At 43.9% G+C, this 21,465-nt stretch overlaps 1 protein-coding gene across 5 annotated transcripts in view; it reads left to right on the forward strand.

Moving 5' to 3' along the window:
- Positions 1–21,199, forward strand: part of PAK3 (p21 (RAC1) activated kinase 3) — a 125,646-nt gene extending 104,447 nt beyond the window's left edge. For 4 of the 5 annotated variants that reach the window (XM_054169331.1, XM_054169333.1, XM_054169332.1 and 1 more), the window contains 13 exons: positions 667–711; positions 1,832–1,985; positions 3,542–3,579; positions 5,357–5,488; positions 5,700–5,862; positions 9,556–9,619; positions 12,069–12,117; positions 12,930–13,042; positions 14,089–14,206; positions 14,566–14,665; positions 14,930–15,126; positions 16,061–16,198; positions 16,613–21,199. In XM_054169331.1, coding sequence (XP_054025306.1) covers positions 667–711; positions 1,832–1,985; positions 3,542–3,579; positions 5,357–5,488; positions 5,700–5,862; positions 9,556–9,619; positions 12,069–12,117; positions 12,930–13,042; positions 14,089–14,206; positions 14,566–14,665; positions 14,930–15,126; positions 16,061–16,198; positions 16,613–16,702 — 1,401 coding nt within the window. In that variant the 3' untranslated portion in view covers positions 16,703–21,199. The remainder of the gene's footprint in view (positions 1–666; positions 712–1,831; positions 1,986–3,541; positions 3,580–5,356; positions 5,489–5,699; positions 5,863–9,555; positions 9,620–12,068; positions 12,118–12,929; positions 13,043–14,088; positions 14,207–14,565; positions 14,666–14,929; positions 15,127–16,060; positions 16,199–16,612) is intronic. The other variant, XM_054169335.1, reaches the window with a different exon arrangement.
- The last annotated feature ends 266 nt before the right edge of the window (positions 21,200–21,465 follow it).

Here is a 21,465-nt window from a genome sequence, read left to right on the forward strand (position 1 = left end):
ACTTCAAGCAACTGAGAGAAAGTTGTGGCTATAAATCCAAAGATGTTGTGCATTATTAATGTAATAAATACTAGTCCATTAATTCTTTAGTATTGTCCTGATTTTCAGTCTGACGTGGATTATTTGTGTTAATACACAGCCTCCCGATATGGAGGAGTTTACCCAGCTGCTTTCTCTACTAGAATTTCCTGACTTTTGCACTAGCCAATTCTGATCTTGAGACTGGAGAACTGTTAGAAAAAACTTGTGTAGAGCCATTCAAAACTGCTCACCTGGCTTTCAAAACTGGAAAACCAGCAATAGCCCATATCTTTCTCTATTAGTTTGGGGTTTTTTTAACTAAAGAGAGCCATTACAGGTAGCTTGTCCAGTCACTTACTGTTAATCCTCAGTAATGTATTTTTATGAGGGAGAGAGAAAATTATTTAAAAGAATGAGAAGGGGGAATGATGCTTCCAAACTTTGGAACACTTGTGATTTTTCTGTTTTCCTAAGCCTGCCTTCCTGTAGCCTGTCCACCACCTAATCTATTTGATATCTACCACATAACTCCCATTTTAGATGGGACGTTCCCATTTTGGCCCATTGGTTTCCTCCCACCACCTTCTAAGTTGTCCCACATTCTGTTTTAACTTTCTTTTCTTTCTTTATTTACATCCATTACAGCCAGATCTCTATGGCTCACAGATGTGCACAGGGAAGCTCCCAGAGGTGCGTCACAGGCCCAAAAGAATCTTGCATCCAAATGCCTCTTTGAGATGTCATAGCACTGCAGCAGCAGGTTGATGTGTGTGCAGTAGATTTGTTGCTTGGCTTATCCCACTTTTTTTCCCATTAGTCTAAACTTTGGAGGCCCATGTCACACATTGTTTTGTGGAGAACTTCTTAGGAAGAAGCTGTGTTAAGTGTTTATCTAGATTGGGGTGGCACCAAGGCTAAGTTTAAATGTGCTTCAGATGTAGTTTCTCATCCGGTAAGCCCTACAATTCGCTGGTAGGTGGTGGCTGTTCAGTAAGTGGGGAAAACTACAGGCTTTCAAATTTAGGAAATTATACTGGATATTTAAAGCAATTTTTCATCAATATAATTTCAAGGCAGAGCTGTGGCCTTCAACAATTGGTTCAATATACAAATGCTACCTTCTCTTGTAAGATGTCCAAGAATTCCTGCAAGGCTTTGTCACTCTTGGCATGTATTATGATTCCCAGGTTTCTGTATATTTACAACCTACAGAGCTTCAGGAGCTCAAGGAAAGAGATGTCCTTAGCAGCAGTGGTACAACTCAATGTTAAGATTTTGAGAATTTAAATCCAGATTCTTAACCCTGCAGTGTTCCCTGGAACGCTGAAAACTAATTGTATCAGGGTGGGGTTTGCCTTTTAATCAGACAGCAGAAATCATTTCAGTATAATGTGTTTGTGTTATGAAGCATTAAAAATCCAGTGTAAGGATCCTAAAATGCACTGTGTTGTCCACAAATATAGAATAGTCTTGTTATGTCTGCACTGAATCACCAGGAAAACAAGCTAAGCTTTAAATCATTATTCCATGGAAGAGCAGAGCTGATTTAAAGATGAGTTTCATGCACTTTTTTCCCTATCACAGTCATAACTTTCTTTTCTTTCTAAAGATGGATCCTGGTTTTAGCTCTATATTTTTAAAGAGAAGAGAAAGATTGCATCTAATGTATAAGTGACTACTTTTAATTGTAAAGTGTCAATCAAAATTTCTGAAAGTAATCTTACAGGCAGCATGGGATCATGGTAAAGATCTGTCAGGCTGTGGCTGTTAAATGTTCTAAACCTGCATTCTTTACACTTGGCATCTACAGGGCATTCCAGAGCAATGGGCCAGGCTACTACAGACCTCCAACATAACAAAACTAGAGCAGAAGAAGAACCCACAAGCTGTTCTAGATGTTCTCAAATTTTATGATTCCAAAGAAACAGTTAACAACCAGAAATATATGAGCTTTACATCAGGAGGTAAGTTGACATCTCACTGTGAAAAAGGGAGTGGCAGGCCCCAAAATGAGCCAGAGCGACGTTCAACCTTAAAGTTGTCAAGAAACAGCCTCAAAAAATTCCAGTTTGTGGAATACTCCTGAAATTAATAAGATTTCTCCTTTTATCTCCTAAATGTCAGTGAAATGGTGACTTTTCTGTGTCATTTCTTTGTAGAACAAAGTAAGATACTAGATGGATCAGTGTTGTGGTATTTAAGCCCACCCAGTGGCAGCTAACCACCATGTAGCTGCTTGCTCGCTCTTACTCCCCTCAGCTCAGTGATGTGGGGAGGAGAAAAATACAATAAAAGGCTGAAGAGTCAAGACAAAGATGAGAAGGGCTCACTCAGCAGTCACGGTCATTGACAAAAACCAGACTTGGGAGAAAAATATCCACTGAATTTAAAATAAAGATCTGACAAACGCCTGTCCCCACCTCTCCCTTCTTCCTGGGCTCAGCTCTTCTCCAGAATTTCTATGCTTTCTTCTTCTGAGCCATGCAGGAGGATGAGGAACACGGGGGCCAGTTCATCACATGTTGTTCCTGCCACTCCATCCTCCCACTTCTCACACTCTTCCCCTGCTCCAGTGTGGGCTCCTTCCCACAGGAGACAGTCCTTCATGAACTTCTACAACACTAATCCATCTCATGAGGCTGCAGCACTTGGCAAACTGCTCCAGAGTGGGTCCTTTCTGTGGAGTGTAGTCCTCCCACCAATGGACTGCTCCAGCACTGGCATGCCTTGGAATCATGGCCTCCTTCAGGCAGCCCATCTGCTCTCACGTGCAGCTGGATATTACCTTCTTCATGGACCTCACTGGGTTGTGGAGGAACAGTTTGCTTAACCATGGTCTTTCCCATGGGCTGCAGGGGAATCTCTGCTCCAGCATGCATCCCTGCCTCCTTCTGGACTGACCTTGGTGTTCCTCTCACAGAACTTGGTGTTCCTCTCCAAAACCTTGTCCAGAAAGGTTTTTTTTAATCTCCTTAAATATGTGATTGCAGAAGTGCTTCCACCGTTGTTGATTGGCTTAGCCTTGGCGCCAGGCAGGTCCATCTTGGACATGGTGTATCTCCTGACCTCAGAAGCTGTTACTGTGCTGTGTCAGAAAAGAGCTGCCATGGCTAATGGGGATTCTGGGGAAGCTTTCTTGGGGATACATTTTCAACAGCTAAAGAGAGTCAATGCATGTAAGTTATTTAAAAGAAAAAAATCAAAACAAACAAAAAAGGGAAAAAAAGCTGCTTTATTAGCTCAGGCAGAATAGAAGCATGGGCTGTTAAAGAACAGTTTGCATTTGATTGGACTGGATTTACTTGCAAAACCAGGGCAAAAAGTAGATACAAGGAACTGTAGAAAAAGACTCCCCTAGTATAGCATTGCCCTGTTATGTTGCTTGCTCTGTAAAATAATGGTCCGGAGGGATGTTGTGAAAAAAAAGATGCCATCTATTTGGATTTACTTGTTCTGTGGGATTCCCCACCCCAGGCAGTTTTATAACAGCATCTGGTTAATTCTCCCTTTCACTTTGCAGATAAAAGCGCCCATGGATACATAGAAGCCCATCCTTCGGTGAGTGTGAAAATAGCCTTTTATTTTCATAGTGTTTAAGAACTGTGGAGCAAGCTATGAGCTTTGACTGCCAGTCTTGAAGGTTGAAAGAACACACATTTTAGTGTCTGTGCATCAGCAGAAAGGGATCACTGGCTTTTTGCTGACACTTCTGTTTAGGAACTTTAAACAGATGAAAGTGTGGTTTTGCAGACAGAAGATTGTTTGCTGTTTTCTGCCACGGTGGAATACATAATGGCAACAATATGTAGTTCTGTCTAATTAGCCCATTTTAGTTTATTTTTAACAACTGAGAATCCACTTGTATTGAATTTTATGATTTATCCTTAGTACAGATGGATATGCAGCTGAATATAAATAGGGTTATAATTGATATGTAACTCACTGGAACCATTGAAAGAAAGTTTTAGTTAATCATCCCCTCTAATTAATGCTGGTTTGCTATAGCAATCCCAGAGGTGTAGCCAGGATGTTCACATTAATACTGACCATATATATTAGTGTTAATATTAGTGCATTGAGTAGCAAATGGCTGAATGGGGATTTGGCCTTTATTTCCAAGTGTAAAATTACTTAATTTTAGGTTTGTGATTATGCATCAGAGAGTGTGTATAATGAAAGGAAAATCACACTTGAATATTCACACTTCAGATTTTCATCCATGCCACTTTCATTATCTTTAATCAAACACACTTTTATAAGGATGTCACCAGGGCACAGTAAGCCCTCCTTGCAGCTTTTCCAGTGGATATGGAGACACTAGCAGATGCTGTGGTATTTTCCTTTAGCAGACATAGACAGTGGTGGGGCAGTCAAGATGTCAGCATTCAAAAGTTACCAACCCAGAGGATAGCTAGGTGAAGGCTGTAGTAGAGGGAAAAGAGCTGACAGGACTGGGCAGACATTGGAATTGTTTTCATTTAAGTTCACTCTTTAATGGGAGTCTGGCATTAAATAACAGGACATTGTATATGTTTGAGCTTCCCAGTTCAGTGCTCTTAGGCCAAGCATGGAGCACAGGGATAAAACTAATTCTAAGAATGTGAGATAACAGAAGTGTAATTATTCTCCTCTTTATTTTCCCCTTCCTCATCTTCTATCCCCATGTAAGCAAAATGCTAACAATGAATAGAAAGCTATATGCTGGTCTAGTCTGTGACAATGTAACACTGACCTTTCCCATTAGGACACCCCTTGCTTGACAGGATTGGCCCTTAAACAGCTATTTAAAATGTCTGACCTGTCATTCCCTGCTTTGGCAAAATCAGTAGTCTCTTTCACCACTTCAGTGCTGTAGAAACAGGCAATATGATTACCCCACAGGTAAAAGAGTAAAGAAACAACCAGCCTTTATCTCTACAGCCAAATTCCCATCCAGACAGCCGAGGAGGTTTTGCGCTAGCCAGTAGGCACCTTTAGCTTAAGGAATTGTTACCGTTTCTGTAGACACAATGCCAAAGCAGTTAACCAGCAACTGGAAGTGACTTCCAGTGATCTATTTTGTGAACTACATTTTGTGAAATGAGACTCTGACCGAGCACAGGAATGATTTAGCTGCTTTGAGCAGAGATGAAAGCCCCCAAGATGAATTAACAAAACTACACGGAGCTCCCTTCCCGTTGCACTGCGCTGAGTGTAACTTGGGGAAGGGGCCTGTAGGACTACAGGCACGGCCAGGGGGGTTTCTGATGTTTAAGCAGGCTGGAGTTGTGTGTAATTACCAAACCCTCCAAGTGCCAGAATGATCATCATCACTCATGCTTTTGTCTGTCCACAGAGCACAAAAACAGCATCAGAACCCCCACTAGCTCCCTCTGTTTCTGAAGAAGAGGATGAAGATGAAGAAGATGAGGAAGATGACAATGAACCTCCGCCTGTTATCGCACCACGGCCCGAACACACAAAATCAGTAAGTCTCAGTTTTGGTCAGCACTGTAGCTGGTGTAAATCATAGTAGCATGTTTCTGACCAGACAGCACTTGCATGAAGACTTTGAGAGCTGGAGTGCTACCATGACATAGTGCTTCAACCAAGCCACTGACGCCAGGAAAATTTGCTTTGACCTTTCTGGGGCATCTCCACAAGCCACCTTTCTGACCCAAGTCAATTTCTTGTCACAGATCTACACCCGCTCCGTAATCGAACCTGCTGCTGCACCAGCACCAGCTAAAGAAGCCACCACTCCTCAGCCTGAAAACTCAAACACAAACACTTTGTACAGAAACACAGACCGGCAGCGAAAGAAATCCAAGATGACAGATGAGGAGATCCTGGAGAAACTGAGTACGTATTGTGTGCGGTGTCTGACCAAGCAGTGCACGGCCTGCATGTCTCAGGACAAATGTTCACCCTCAGTTGAGTGTCAGAAGGCATCTACAACTCCCTGCAGAAACTGTGACTGTGCTTGGAGGCAGTAAAGAGCACTCTGGGTATCCCTTCTGCCTCTGAGGGCAGCTGTGACTGGGCTGGATTTGCCTGAGCTTCCTTCTACACCAAAGGCAAAAGCAGAGATTGTTTCTGGTTGAGCCGAAGACTCTGTGAGTGACATAGTGAACTCTGTGCTAATGGTCAAATTGAACATAGTATTTGGGTTCCTAAATTCTCTTTATACTCCTGACTTCTCACCAGTCACTGCAGCCTGAATATTTTGTAGAAATAGCTCAGTTTAGTCTATCTACCATCAACGGTTAGGACAAAAAGTGAGTTGTCCTAACACCTCCATGTGTTTGATACCTAAGCCAGTAACATTCTGTCTCTAATGGGAGCAGTGTTTGTAAAGGGTGCAGTCTGGTGGTGGTTTCATCACAGTGGTGATCAATGCTTTTTCTTGGTTTACACCAACTTTTCTGTTGTACCTGTCCTGCCAGTGATAGCTGCTTTGACTGCTGAAGCCTTCCTTGGCTGTGAGTTCTGAGCTGCTTCTGCAGAGTTCTCTGCACCCTGAGCAGGTTGGTAGGACTACAAAGAACTGAATCGTGGTGCCATTAGGAAGTATCCAAGGGCTAAGATCAATGACATCAGCCGAGGACAAAATGACATAAATTCCAGAGCAGATAGTTACCTGCAGGTATGTTAGCTTATAAAGGGAGGAATTCTGGCTGCTTCAGCTGATGCTAAGTGTTTAAGGCAGGCTTCCTTCCACCATGAGATCTGCAGTTACCCTGCACACGTGAGCCTAAGTATGCGTATCATTTATCCAAGCTTCTATGTATGCAAGATCAGGACTGAGCCCTTGAGTTATTGTGGCTTATAGCTTTATAATGTTGCATGCTTTCATGCTTTCTCTTTAAGAATTTGATACCAAGTGAGCAAGGTCTGAAGGTCTGCCTTGGGCAAACTGTGATATGGACAATGAACATCTTTTTGTGCTTTCGTGAAGCCATCTGAAAACAAGCGTGGTGTCTTTTTGTTATGGTGCTGGGCTAAGTATATTTAAGCATGTGCCGTAGTTGTTTTTTGGTGTTTTTTTTCTGTTTTGTCTTGTTTTAGCTTGTATGGCTTCTCCACCTTGCCTACTTCCCCCACAGCTGATTTTATGCTACCTTTAGGATGGTGGCCCCTTCCCTATTTTATTGCAAATTGCTTTCATAATTCTCTTCTGCTTGAAATAACTTGAGTTTCTTTCGAGCCACTTTCATTTCAAGTTTTACTAGGGAGTAAAGCCTGTTGTATTGAGATAGAATTAAACAAAATTCTGTCTGTAATGAAATCAGGAATATATTCCACTGTAATTATGAAACAGAAGTGGCCCAGTTCTGCTTTCTTATCCACTTAATTAAGCACTTTCCTTTATTAAGTCCTAAAAGATGTCAGAATAGCTGATATGTGTGTCTTTTGTCCAGAGCAGGGAGTGCCTCTCTGAACTGGAGCAGCATACCAGTCACTTCATTTATTTTAGTGATGTCATATTGATGTCTGTTGGCTTAAGCACAGGAGACCAGCCACAAGCAACTAACATGTGAAAGCAGCTACTCAAGTTTTGAGAGAAAACTCCAGAATTCTGAACTGTAAAATCAGTAGCAAATTTGGAAGATTCTTTTAAAAAATATCTGTTCTGTTATTTTTCCCTTTATACTTTACTAACATGAACTTCTGACAGATGCACAGTTCCATTACCGAGCTGAAAGTAGCACTGCAGAGTCTCATGGGGATCCCTGTCTGGGGGATGGTGGAGCTCAGCAGTGTGAGTGGGAGGGTGAGACTTTCTCATCTCACATCCCTCTTTCCAGACAGTTAGAAGGGAGTCCCAGAGTCCTCTAGTCATACTCCTTTTCACTGAAGACTTATTTTGTAGTGGAGACCCAGGATGAAAGCTTCATCTTACACTGTATGTTTTAGTGAGATGAAATTAGACAGCTCAGTTACTGTAACTCCTGCAGGCTGTGCGCAAGGCAGGGCATGGCCACTTCGGGCTACTTGAGATTGTTGTCATCCTCAGCCAGCAGCAAGCAGGCACTGGCTGGCATTCCTGGAGTGCTGGGTGAGGGGAGCAAGTACCACGGGGTAAAAGGTATCCTCTTCTCCTGCAGCTCCCATTAGCCATCTTGCCAAGGCCAGCAATATTATTTTAGCAGGGAGTGTAACCAGATGGTGCTGATGCCCCATCTTCTGTGTTGGCAGGCTGGGTTCCTGGCTAGGCATCCAGTCAGATGCCCATATGGATGCTACAGTGCTCTGCCCCAGAGGAACAGCCTGGATAGGGGGAAAGGTGTTCTGTTCTGGATGCACAGGTGAACAAATAAGTACCTGTTTGTGATGCTGGAATATTGCCAGATCAGTCAGAAAAATATGCTGCAAAGCACTGGAAGGCTTTCCTCCTGAACTAATCTGCTTAAAGTATTTCAGTGATGTATGTTCCAAGTTAAACCTTTAGAAGTTGTTTGCACTGAGCCATCATCTGTAGGCTTCATTTTTTATTTTTATCTGGGAAACTGCCAGACCAGAAAAAAACAATGTTTGGTTTTTTTTTTTTAATTATTGCTTCAGATTTGTTGGAATTTATCAGGTTTTGGCTCTCACTCGACGAAAACACAGTATCCTAATTACCGCTTGCTTTCCTTTCCATTTGGACTGCCCGACACCTCTGAGGGAGCTCCACCATGGGTGATTTCCCCGGACTGTCCCAGGCTGGTCCTGCCTTCCTGCCGCTGCAGCACAGAGCTGCCGCCAGGCGGCAGCATCCCCTCTGGTCCGGCCTCTCGGTCGCATCACCTGTACCCATGAAATTACTAGCACCTTGTGTTACCCTGGTGGCCGAGGAGCACTGCTGGTCTTGTCAGCTATCATGGCTGCACCAGCAATGCTGCAGATCAGCATCTGTGCAGTGCTGAGAGTGCTAGTCAAATGCTCGCTACTGATCTGAGTCAGGCTGAAGACAAGCAGTGTGATTCTTAAAGTGGCACAAACAGGAACTTATCCTAGCAATTAATTATGAGGGTTACTAGTTCTTAAGAAAGCATTATTGCTGGTAACATGAGATGCTGTTCTTCAAAAAACTAAATGTGTTCTTCTAGCAAACTTCTGCAAGTTTAGAAGATCCTCTCCCAGAAATATTTTGCAGTATTCTTTGTGTTGGGAAAATGGCATCTGTTCACAGAGACTGACTCCAGAAGCCAAGGGCCGTTTATCTTCAGAAGTGTTGAACCTCTTGTTGGATCACAGAGTAATTATTCCTGAGAAAGGCTCTGTTGTTCGAGCTCTCATTAATGTTTACAGACAACAAACACTTGCATTGCTGCTTGTTCTTTTCAAGTTTCTGTCTCCTGTGACTGTTTCTCCATGTTCTTAGTTTCCTGTCAAGGTAACTCTCCAAGGGAATGTAGAAAATCAGTCTTTGTGAAGGCCATCTGTGCTATGGAGCTGCCTCTGTTATCATTATTACCTGAGTACAAACAGCTCACAGCCCACACACACTGGGGCTGCATTTCTGATCTGCTCCATTTTTGAAGTGAGCATCTTTGCTTTTGTTTCTTTCAGGGAGCATTGTGAGTGTGGGAGATCCCAAGAAGAAATACACCCGATTTGAAAAAATTGGCCAAGGGTAAGTCTGACCACAGTTACTTACACAAAAACAAGGGCAGGGGCTTTTGCTGGTGTAGTATGAAGCATGAGCTTGGGCAAGCTCCACACATTTCAGACACTGGCTTTAGATTCTCCTGTCTCTCAGTACTGGTCAGATTTCACAGCTGTGGTCAGAAGGTATCATCAAAGACAGCTTGATGTTGACAATGTCTTGTCAGCAGCAAGGAGCAGGATCTGGAAATTCTAGTGTCCAGTGATCAGGACAGTAACTCCCTAGTTTAGAAGCCAACATCAGAGATAACACAGTAAGCTCTCATTTCTAACTGAGGGAGTAAAAACCCCCAAATTCAGTCATAAACACTATTGATGCACAAAGTGCTTCATGAGAAAATGCATCATCTGCCTAGGGTGCTGCCTAGGATCATCTGCCTTTTGAAACCCAACTTTGCTTAATGTAAATAGGATTGATTGGAAATACTTCCTGTGAGGAATCAAGAACAAAGGAAATTACATCAAAATTAGGTCTCTGACTTACATTTTAAGTACAGACAGACTCCCTGCTTGGCTCAGTCAGAGTTTCCTTGGCTGTGTTGCAGTCCCAGGAGGGCAAGTACCATTTGTGTAACACCAGAATCATGTTGCTGTCAGTGTATGACAGAAGCTGTTTACTGACATCAGGAGATAACTTAGTTAACTAGTGCTTGATGAAATAGCTGCACTTCCTCAGGCAGTGCTAGCTCTCGCTAGAAAGACAAATTGGCATGAAGCCACGAGCAGCCAAGGTCTGAGTTGGTTTGCTAAACTTGTACTGTAGTGCATCACAGATCTAACTGTGGGCCCTGGTACTTAACTGCATTAAACCCAAAACACAACAGAAGCATTTAAAAGTTAGCTACAGATGAGAATTCTAGTTGCTTAGAAATAAAAGTTGGTAATACAGAATCACAGAGCTCTTGCAATTAATTCACAGCTTTACTTGAATTACTCACCTTTATCTAAACTCCTCACAGATGGCTTGGAGCATACAAAACCCACCCTAATTTAAATATTTGTTTTTAAATAAACCCTGACAGGACTTTGCTGAGGAGGTAGAGCACAGAGTTTGCAAGGCTGAATAAATGATGTTGGCTTTTTATGAAAACAAATTGGATTAATCTTGACAATTAGTCACAGGAAAATGCATTTGCATTTATATTGAAAGAATTCATAGCATGGCAAAAAACACCATTCTCAACACAGACATACAGTCTCTGGTGCCTGCTGAATTAAAATACCTCAGAAATATTTCAGCCTGCTGGCTTAAAGAAAACATACCACCACCACCGAAAAAAACCAAGCTTGGGGATCATGTCAAAATGAGTAAATGGATTTTGTCCTTTTCAGTCATTGGGACACTTGCTGAGTATGTGTTCCCACTTCTTAGGATTCCTGCCTGGCTCTCCCTTGCCTCACTGCCCATGCAGACAAGGGCTTCTTAAATGATGGCAGCATAAACCTGTGATTTAGCTCAGAAGAAAGTCCCAGTAGGGTTCACATGTCAGCAGTTGCTTTTAAACCCGGAGAGTTTCCTCTGATTGTGGCCTTCCCAGCCTCTCTCAGAGTTACAAGGGAATAACCCCTTTCAAGGAGAGGAAGGTGGCAAACAAGACCCTGCCCTGTCAGTCTGTGCTGAACATGTCATTTATTTCTGGTAGCTTTACAACACAACCTATGTCTGCACAGAGGCAAAACAGAGACACCATGAAGAGTCCTTCAGCCATCTGGTGCATCTAACAGAAGCAGCTGCTGATGGCTCTTGAGACACAAAAAAGCTGTCTAAGGATCTTCTGTTTTGAGTAGTTCTCCATTTGTGTGTGGAACAATATGGAACTTAACCTGATCTAGCTGTGACCTCACAGAGATAAGTTCAGGGGGAGAAGAGTTTCCTTGCATGCTGGAGAAAAGTATCTAGATTCTGTTCTCATGTGGCTGTGACATATTGAGGGCTCTCAGAGTGACTGCATGGTTGAATTTTGAAGATAGATTAAAACTAGATGTCTCAGAAGGCACAACTAGACTATGTTACATTCCTTGGGAAAAAAATCCACATGCACACATGTACAAGGAAAAAAAGAAAAAAGAGGAAGGAAAACATTAAAAAAACACCCCAACAAAGTAAAACTGGATAAAATGGAAAAAGAAGTAAATATATTCTTTTCCAGTTTTTGCAGATAATCCCACTTAGGTGTTGAACTTACACATGTACATTTGGTATTTGCACCAGCCTTTTTTCTTTGTGTTGGAATTAGGTTTTGGATACCCTGCAAAGCAGGGCTGGTGGGGTGCTGCACAGTGCACTGCTGGCTGAGGGAGTGGATATACAAAGCTGGTTTAGAAGCACTACAGGCAGCAGAGATCTATCTCCAGCCTGGGCTTGCTTTCACTCAGAGGGACTAAACCTCTTCTCATTGCTGCTGCTTTGTTTCTAGGGCATCAGGAACTGTTTATACAGCAATCGACATTGCCACAGGACAAGAGGTAAGTGTCAACAGTCCAGCAAATTCTGCAGATCTTTAGAGCTTTCCTCTTGGGTGTGAACTGGGTATGGGGCTTTCAGGCCACCAGTAGACCTTTACTGCAAACACTGCTGCTTTGAAAAACAAGGTAGTGTCAGCTGGCAAAATCCCTCATCTTGCTGTCTTCAGCATCTCAGAGAAGGCTCTTTAGGGCAGTTTCTCATCCACCTGCAGTGCTGCACTTTGTAACTTCTCTTAGATAGTCTACAGAGGATATAAAAGCCCTAATTAGGCCCAGCTTGTAACCCTGAGTCTGTCCATCAGATACCACAGAATGGAGTATTTTGTTTAAATCTATAATATGTAATGCACATAGGTGTTTTCCTTCTGTCCAGCACTCGAGTCAAGAATAACAGCAGGTGCTCAATAATGATCAGAAATTGTAAAACTGCCAAAGTTGGGTTTATGTATTTTGATAATGACAGAATCTTGTCCTGCTTGCAAACAGTGCATGAGTAATAACAGTGATGATAAACTACCATCAGTTAAGAAGAATGTAGGTCCAGAGGGTGTTGATAAGACAATTGTGGCTGAACAATTAAAGAGCACATTTACAGATTTTCCAAGACAAAACGTACATGGCCGTGTGGCCTGTAACCAGCACCCAGGGCAGCAGAGAAATACACTGTTGTAATGCAAGGCACTGAGCTCCTGTGCCTGACAGCGTGACAGTTTGGCACAGCTTGGCTGTGACATCCACAGACACTCACTGCATGTTCATTCAGACCTCATGCTATAGACTGCTCAAGTGCATGGTTTTCAATGTCATTTCAGGTGGCCATAAAGCAAATGAATCTTCAACAACAGCCCAAAAAGGAACTAATTATTAATGAAATCCTGGTCATGAGGGAAAATAAGAATGCCAATATTGTGAACTATTTAGACAGGTAAGTAGTTCTTTTGTGTCTGTGTTCATCTACATACTGCAGGTTTTAAGATTTACAACAAGGTCATCTCTTAGTGGTTGAGGGAAAAGCTGTGGATGTTGTTTACCTGGACTTCAGCAAAGTATTTGGCACTTTGTTCCACAGCATCCCCCTGGATCCTTATGGCTTGGATGGGTGGATGCTTTGCTGTGTAAAAAACTGGCTGTTGGCTGGGCCCAAAGAGTAGTGGGAAATGGAGTTAAATCCAGTTGGTGGTTGGTTACAAATGGTGTCACTGGCAGAAAATTGACCTCTTTATTATTTGTCTCCTCATAAAATGTATGGGAGGAGATGGCATTTTGTCTACATTAATCTTTTCTAGCATATATATAGTTTGAAGACTCTCTTCAAAAACCTGGATCAGCCATATCTTTTTAAAACAGCAGCCTCTGAGTTCATGACCTCAACGCTGTTTTGTTGTGGTGGGTTTTTTCATGTTGATTATATTTTCTTTCTTGCAATAAGTGCTGATAAATCATCATGGAAATTACTTCTCTTGAGCTGTTCCAAATATTTGCCATTGCTGTGGGTTCCAGGGAGACTAGATTCATATTTCCAGAAACACATAATCTGCCAGTTGTAAATTGTTTTTCCTCTTTCTGAATGTATTTTAGGTAAAGTTTTCCAATCTGTTGACCAATTTCCGTCCTCAGTGGTACACACCCTGCTGCTACCATGGACAGCTATGAAAGTTGTGTTGCCTTGTTCCTGAAGCTATTCATGGAATTTGTCTGTAAAGATGATGAACCAGATGATCTGATACAGATCTTTGCTGTTACCAATCTGCCTTTGTCACGTGTTTGCTAAGTCATCTGATTTTTCACTTCCGTGACTTTCACATTTAGACTGCACAGATTCCAAGTACTGTGTAGCCTGGAAGGAATGTCTGCCCAGTTAATTCTGTCCTCATATAACAATGATCTGAAAACAAAAATCCACTGTAGTCTTTTCCTTAAGGTAGTTCAGCTCTGTGCATTCATCTCCATGCCGTTGTTTCCTTCCTTCAGCTACCTAGTCGGTGATGAACTCTGGGTCGTTATGGAATACTTGGCTGGAGGCTCTTTAACTGATGTTGTTACTGAGACATGTATGGATGAAGGACAGATAGCAGCTGTCTGTAGGGAGGTAAGGGATTCTCTGTGTGATTCTGGTTATTTGAACAGTGTGGGACTTCTCAACAGGTGGTAAGAACACGAGCAATGTCATCCTCGGAAGCTTTGTTTCTTTGTTGCTTTTTACATGAGAAGAAAGAGCATTGTAAGTGAATTACCTGCCAGTATTGCTGCACTTCTCAAACTCTGTGGTTGCATTCTTTTATACTCTTATTGTAGTATCTCTTTGGTTTACTTTTACTATTCTCAGCTTTGCCTCTTTCATTACTCACAATTAATCTAGAAATTAAATATTCTAGAACCATGTCCTTTCTTGTGTGATGAAATCAGGTCATTAATCTTTACCCTCCTGTTTCTTTTTTATCTTGTCAGTGCCTGCAAGCCCTGGATTTCCTTCATTCAAACCAAGTGATTCACAGAGACATCAAAAGTGACAATATTCTCCTTGGAATGGATGGATCTGTCAAATTGAGTAGGTATTCTTGGTCAGGAACAGCATTCCCAGGATGTGGTGTGGGGTAACTGACTGCCAGATACCCAAAACTGATGCCTGTGGTCATGTACTGACCATTGGTGCAGGCTGAGGGCAGTTCCTTCATGCAGAAAAGGATAGAAATTAGAAACATGTAAAAAGTGGCTTTGGTTTGGGTAGGTCCCTTCCAGAGTGAGGGAAGAGTGGTCTTTTGCTTGGTTTCACCCTTCTAGCTGGCTTTAACAATATTGTTTTTCTTCTCAGCTGATTTTGGCTTCTGTGCTCAGATCACCCCTGAACAGAGTAAACGGAGCACAATGGTTGGGACACCTTACTGGATGGCACCAGAAGTGGTGACAAGGAAAGCATACGGCCCCAAAGTGGACATCTGGTCGCTTGGGATCATGGCAATAGAAATGGTGGAAGGAGAACCTCCTTATCTTAATGAAAATCCTCTCAGGGTAAGGTGCAGATAAAACCAGATACCACTGTCATGAAACAAAACTCCTGTCACATCGGCTTAAACTAAGTTCCACCAAGGCCTGCTTCTAAAAATGCCTCTGGAGCACATCAGCATATCCTATAGCTTTGGTCTCTTTTGCAGAGGTTGCAAGGACTCGACTCACTCAGCTATGTGAACACTGTCAGCTGCACAGAAGTGAGCCTCCTTGGCTTTGCTGAAGAAAGTTAGGCTTAGCTTAGGCTAGATGGTCTTGAGGAAGAGAAAGGCTGGAATGTTCAGGTGTCTGGGTAGGCCCTTTATCCACAGAAAGACTGTGCATGCAGATAAGCATCAGGACCTTTATGCATATCATGGAAGGGATTCACAGAGGAGTCAACCCAGACAGATATTCTGAGTCCTCAACTAACACTGATGTTGTTCCAGCTGTTTTGCCTGTGAAGATGACCATGAAAATATGAACCAAGTGTAACAGATTTAATGCTGTCTTTCCTAAGGAAAAGAAAAACCAAACCCCAATCTTTTCTAAAACAGTGGTTTTGAGTGATGGACTAGCCCCCAGTTCTTTCTCATGGGGCAGCCTGCCCAAACCGTGAAGATCATAGCTTAGGGGCAACACGATCTGTTCTGCTTCTTGTCCATTTTTGCTGAAATACTGAGTGCACATAATTTTGTCATAGTCTAAGTGGTTTACTCTATGTCATCAAGCCTGAGCTCTCAATACCCCAACAGTCAAAACTTTCAATTTCTTCCCTGGCAATTTCTGTGGCTGCATTAGGAGGGTTATTTGGGGGTACAGAAACATCACCTCTAACCCTCTGCCAGGGAAGAAGCTGCCACTGGAGACCGGACCTTAAAAACCAGAGAGGGGCCTGTATGAGCGCTTGTGGATATGAAAGAAACAGGTGGAGTCTCATGTTTCCTTTTTTATGTAGGCACTGTATCTGATAGCTACAAATGGGACACCAGAGCTTCAGAACCCTGAGCGACTTTCTGCTGTGTTTCGTGACTTTCTGAACTGCTGTCTGGAGATGGATGTGGACAGGCGAGGGTCTGCCAAGGAACTTCTGCAGGTACCTTTAAAGGTCATATTGTCCCCCTGCCGTGAGCAGACATCTTCAACTAAACCATCCTGACCTGGAAAGTCTCCAGGCATGGGTTATTGTGGTGGGTTGAGACCTCAAACGGTCACAGTTATGTACCATCTGTTTCTAAACAATCTGGACCAGTGACTCATCACTTGAGCATAAAATTGTCTCCCAGAGCACAGGCAGGGCCAAAATCCCATGTAGCTGAGCCCACCTTGAGAAATGGATTAATGGGATGATGGGCTGTGTCCTACCTGCGGTATCAAGGTGCTGGACAGGAAGGCACGGGTGCAGATGGTCCCCTCAGTCCGGTTTGTGCATATTGCTGGTAACCAGAGGAACACTGTGAGTAACTGGGTTTGGGAAGTAATGGTTGCTTTCTTTTTCTTCCTCTGACAGCATCCATTTTTAAAATTAGCCAAGCCACTCTCCAGCTTGACTCCCCTCATCATCGCAGCAAAAGAGGCAATTAAGAACAGCAGCCGCTAATGCTTGCGGCCAACTTTCTCCTGTGGCAGCTCAGAGCAGGACTGAGAACAGAAACTTGATCAAAACCTCAACTCTTGTGCTGCAGGACAGATGGAGGGATGAACAAACCAGCGGTCACAGTCCTGGTGGTAGGAGGGAAAACAAATCAGTCCCTCAAGGAGTAAAATATGATCATTTGTCTTCTTCCTGCTTTCTGGCTCCTTTATTTATTTTTAAGATGAAATAGGGGTTAAGACAGACAGGTAATGACCGAAAATGCTTTGCTGCCTCAACCATTTCTGAGGTAAAGCAAAATCAGTTGGAAGAATCCCTTCCTTCTCACCCTGTGAATAAGCTGTACATTCACTTTTAAATTGTTAGTTGTTTCTTAAAGATGGAAAGTCCCTTTTATGGTTTGGTTTTTTTGGTACAGTTTGGAATTGGAAAAGGGTCTCCTTCATTCATAAACTCCAGACTGCACTGCATTTGGAATGCAGCCCACTCGCTGGTATTTGCCCAGTCATGGTACGTTGAGTTGAGGAAGAAAGTGAAACTAATTTCCAGCTCAAACTGCATCAAGAGTGGGGCAGAAAGACATGCTGTTGAGGTATAGGCTGTGAATATAGAGTGTTTTGGTTCTTGACCATTTAAATGACTTGTAGAACTAATTGTAATCTGTTTGCCTGGATGAGAGTCTTACTCAAATGAAAAAGCAGAAAGTCAGTGTGCTCCAGAAGGGCTTGTCTGCTGCAAAGCTGTAAGAGATATGTGAGGTTTTATAGCAGGCACAGCCTTGCCTGGTGCTGAGCCCCAGCAGAACCCTTGCAGAGCACAGCACCCAGAGACCTAGGCTAGAGGTGGCAGCAGACCAGCTCTGGGTGCTTGTCTCTTCCTGAGACCAGATTAATCATCCCAAGTCAGAGCAAAGCTGGCAGCAGGCTGCTCCCGGGGTGAATCATAGCTGGGCTGTGAAGTGCACAGACTTTTGGAGTTAACCATTTTGAGTTTGTGCAGGAGTAGAGAAGGTCAGAACAGAGGTGAGTGTTGGTCGCCTCAGAGGGTGCCTTCTCCTGGTTATCTTCTATCTCCTGTGGAAGGTCAGTTGCATCTGTGCCACTCTTGGCAGAGAAGAAAGGAGTTGGGCTGCTCCGCAGGCTTGTGTGCAGGTGAGTGTCCTTTAGGCACTGGGTTCTGCTGTGGAGACTGAGGCCAGCACGAGTGAGTGACAGCTTCCTCCGTTCAGATCTGCATGAGCCAGTGCAGCAGACAGCTCTGGAAGAAAAGAGCCTTAAAACCTGGGAGTTCCACACCAAGCCAGAGAAAACATGTGAAATGCAGAGTGGATTGCAAAAATATTTAGAGGCATCAAGCCAGGCTGCTTTCTGCTGTCCTGCTGAATGCAACTCTGAGCTGCTGGGAGGGAGGAAAACCTGGATATGACTGAGAATTGTGCTTGACTAGTCAACAGATTTGTAAAGGAGCTGAATAGTTGAAGTATGCAAATTGTTTCATTTATTCATTTCTGAACAAAAGGCGCAATGTGGCTTCACTCAGAAAAAGCATTTGCATGAAATATTTGTTGCTCTGTTTTAGTAGTACAGCTAATCAAAGGCCTTCAAAACAGCGATTGAAGCAACACCCATCTAGTGAGAAAAAAAAACAACAAACCAAAACAGAGTAAAAGAGCTTTCTGCTGTAGAAATCTTCGTGTTTAGGTCTGGTCCTGCAAAGGGCTAAGCAGCCTTTTGGATACTATCCACCTTCATTTTATGCCAGCCGGAATGAAGGATGCTTGGGCTGTTCTTGAATTAGGCCATTGCCTTGTTTGGCTTTGGCATTGTACTTAGTTACAGTCTTTGTGTTGCAGGTGTCATTAACACTGCCTCCTAACTTACCCTCGGTCACCCTGTCTGTCCAGGTGTCTTTGAGGCAACAGAGAGAGGCAATGCTCACTGAGTTACCACAGCTAAGCATGAATTAACCTTTCCTGATTTCCTGGGGAGGACAACAGGTCTGGCTTTCAGATGCTCAAATAACAGCCCAAGGCCAGAGCTCCAGTTTTGTGAAGTGGAGAAACCTCAGGGGGAGCCAAGAGACTTGCCAGGGGCTGCAGCTTCTGTAACCATGGCTGAGGAGACCTACAGGCAGGGCCAGGAGCATTGTTGGGATGTTGAGAAATACCAGGGAGTGTGAGAGTGAGACTGACTACTGGAGTACCACCTTACCTTCCCTGAGATGGGCCTGACAGGCAGACAGGATGCATGGTGTAGAGCATTGCCTATCCTGTCTACACCTGGCTGACTCAGTGGAGAGAAGGCAATGGTGACAAGTTTCTGCCTGGCATGGGAGGCCCATCTGCTCTGTAACCATCCCACTTTCCAAGGTACCTTTGCATAATAGGTATGAGGATCTGCAAGTGGAACCAAACAAGGTGGGGATGTCTGCTGGAGATACAATACAGTGGAGGCAAAACTGTCCATATGGTTCCTGAAGTGTATGAAAGAAACCTTCCTGACACAGCTGATCAGGCAACCAACTAGGAAAGTTGTGCCACTGGACCTGCTGTTTGTGAAGAGGACTTGTGGGTGATGTGATGGTTGGAGGTCATCTGGGCACATCGATCACAAAATGACAGTTTTCAGTTCTTGGAGAAGTAAGGAAGGGAGTCAGCAGAATTGCCACCTTTGACTTCCAGAGGGCAGACTTCGGTGTGTTCAGGAGCCCGGTGACTGAGTCCCTTGAGAGGAGTTCTGAAGGGCAAAGGACTTGAGGAAGGCTGGACATTCTTTGAGGAGGAGAGCTTGAAAGCACAGGAGCAGGCCCTCCCTGTGAGCCAGAAGATGAGCTAGCAGGGAAGACGACTTGCCTGGCTGAACAGAGAGCTTTGGCTGGCACTCAGAGGGAAAGAAAAAAAAAAAAGAGTTCCTGGCTTTTGGAGGAAGGAGGACTACAAGGATGTTGTGAGGTTATGCAGGGAAGAAATGCGAAGGACCCAAGGCCAACAAGAACTTAATTTGGCTGCTGCTATGACAGTAAAAGTATAAGTGTTTCTATAAAAATATTAGCCACAAAAGGAGGACTAAGGAGAAAACTCTGACCATGGATGAGGAAAAGGCTGAGGTACTTATTGCCTTCTTTGCCTCAGTTTTTTAAAGTAACACTAGTTGTTCTCTAGATATACAACTCCCTGAGCTGAAAGACGGGGATAGGGAGTAAAGCAGAGCTGCTGTAGTCCAAGGGAGATAGTTAGCAGCCTGCTGCACCACTTAAACACGCACAAGTCTATGGCACTGGGTGGTATACACCTGAGGGTACTGAGGGAGCTGGTGGAAGTGCTCACCAAGCCTCTTTCCATCATTTACCAGCAGTCCTGGCTAACTGGGAAGGTCCCAGTTGGTAGGAGATTGGCAAACATGATGCCCATCTACAAGGAGGGCTAGAAGGAGGATCTGGGAAACTACAGACCTGTCAGTCTTGACTTGGATTCCAGGGAAGGCTATGGAGCAGATCATCTTGGGTGCCATCACACAGCATGCACAGGACAACCAGGCGCTCAGGCCTAGTCAGCATAAATTTATGAAAGGCTGGTCCTGCTTGACTCATTCTCCTTCTGTGACAAGGTGGCCTGCTTAGTGGATGAGAGAAAGACTGTTGATTGTATCTACCTGGATTTTAGTGACGCTTTTGACACTGTTTCCCACAGCATTCTCCTGGAGAAACTGTCTGCTCATGGCTTGGATGGGCCCACTCATTGCTGGTAAAACACTGGCTGGACAGCTGGACCCAAAGAATGGTGAGGAAATGGAGTTAAGTCCAGCCGCTGGACAGTCACAAGTGGTGTTCCCAAGGGCTCAGTACTGAGGCCTGATTTCCTTAATATCTTTATCAAATGTCTGGATGAAGGGACTGAGTGAAGCCTCAGTGGGGTTGCAGGCAACACTAGATTGGGTGGAAATGTTGAATTACTTGAAGGCAGGGAGTCACGACAGAAGGATCTGGAAAGGCTGGGTGGTAACAGGTCCAAAAAGGCTAAGTTTTGGATTTTCCACTTGGGTCATAGCATCCCCATGCAACACTAGAGGCTTGGGAAAGAGTGGCTGGAAAGCTGCCCATCAGAAAAGGACTTGGAAGTGTTGGCCAACGACTGGCTGAACATGAGCCAGTGTGTGCCCAGGTGGCCTGTAGCAGGAATGGCTTAGCTGACAGGATCAGGGCAGTGATTGTCCCCCTGTATTCAGCACTAGTGAGGCTGTACCTCAAATACTGTGTTCATTTTTTGGCCCTTCACTAGAGCACATCCACAGAAGGGCAACAAAACTAGCAGAGGGTCCAGAGAACAAGTCTTACAATGAGTGACTGAGGGAGCTGGGGTTGTTTAGCCTTGAGAAAGAGGCTGAGAGGCGTCCTTCCTCTCTACAGCTCCCTGAAAGGAGGCTGTAGTGATGTGGGGTCAGTCTTCTCACAAGTAACAAGTGATAGGACAAGAGGAAATGGCCTCTGGTTGCTGTGGGGAGGCTCAGGTTGTACATGAGTAACAATTGCCCAAAAGCATTGTCAAGCCCTGAACCAGGTGACCCAGAGGCTCCCCCATCCCTGGAGGGATTTAAAGGCTGTGTAGATGTGGTGCGAGGTACATGATTTGTTGGTGGACTTGGCAGTGTTGGATTAACAGTTGGATTTGACTGTCTTGAAAGGTCTTTTCCAACCTAAATGATTCTGTTCTGTTCAAAAGGTTCTGCTTCTTTTGTGAGGTCCCAGTTTTCTCTGTCAACTCAAGCTATCTA

This window comes from Dryobates pubescens, chromosome 18 (assembly GCF_014839835.1).
Source record: "Dryobates pubescens isolate bDryPub1 chromosome 18, bDryPub1.pri, whole genome shotgun sequence".
NCBI lineage: Eukaryota > Metazoa > Chordata > Aves > Piciformes > Picidae > Dryobates > Dryobates pubescens.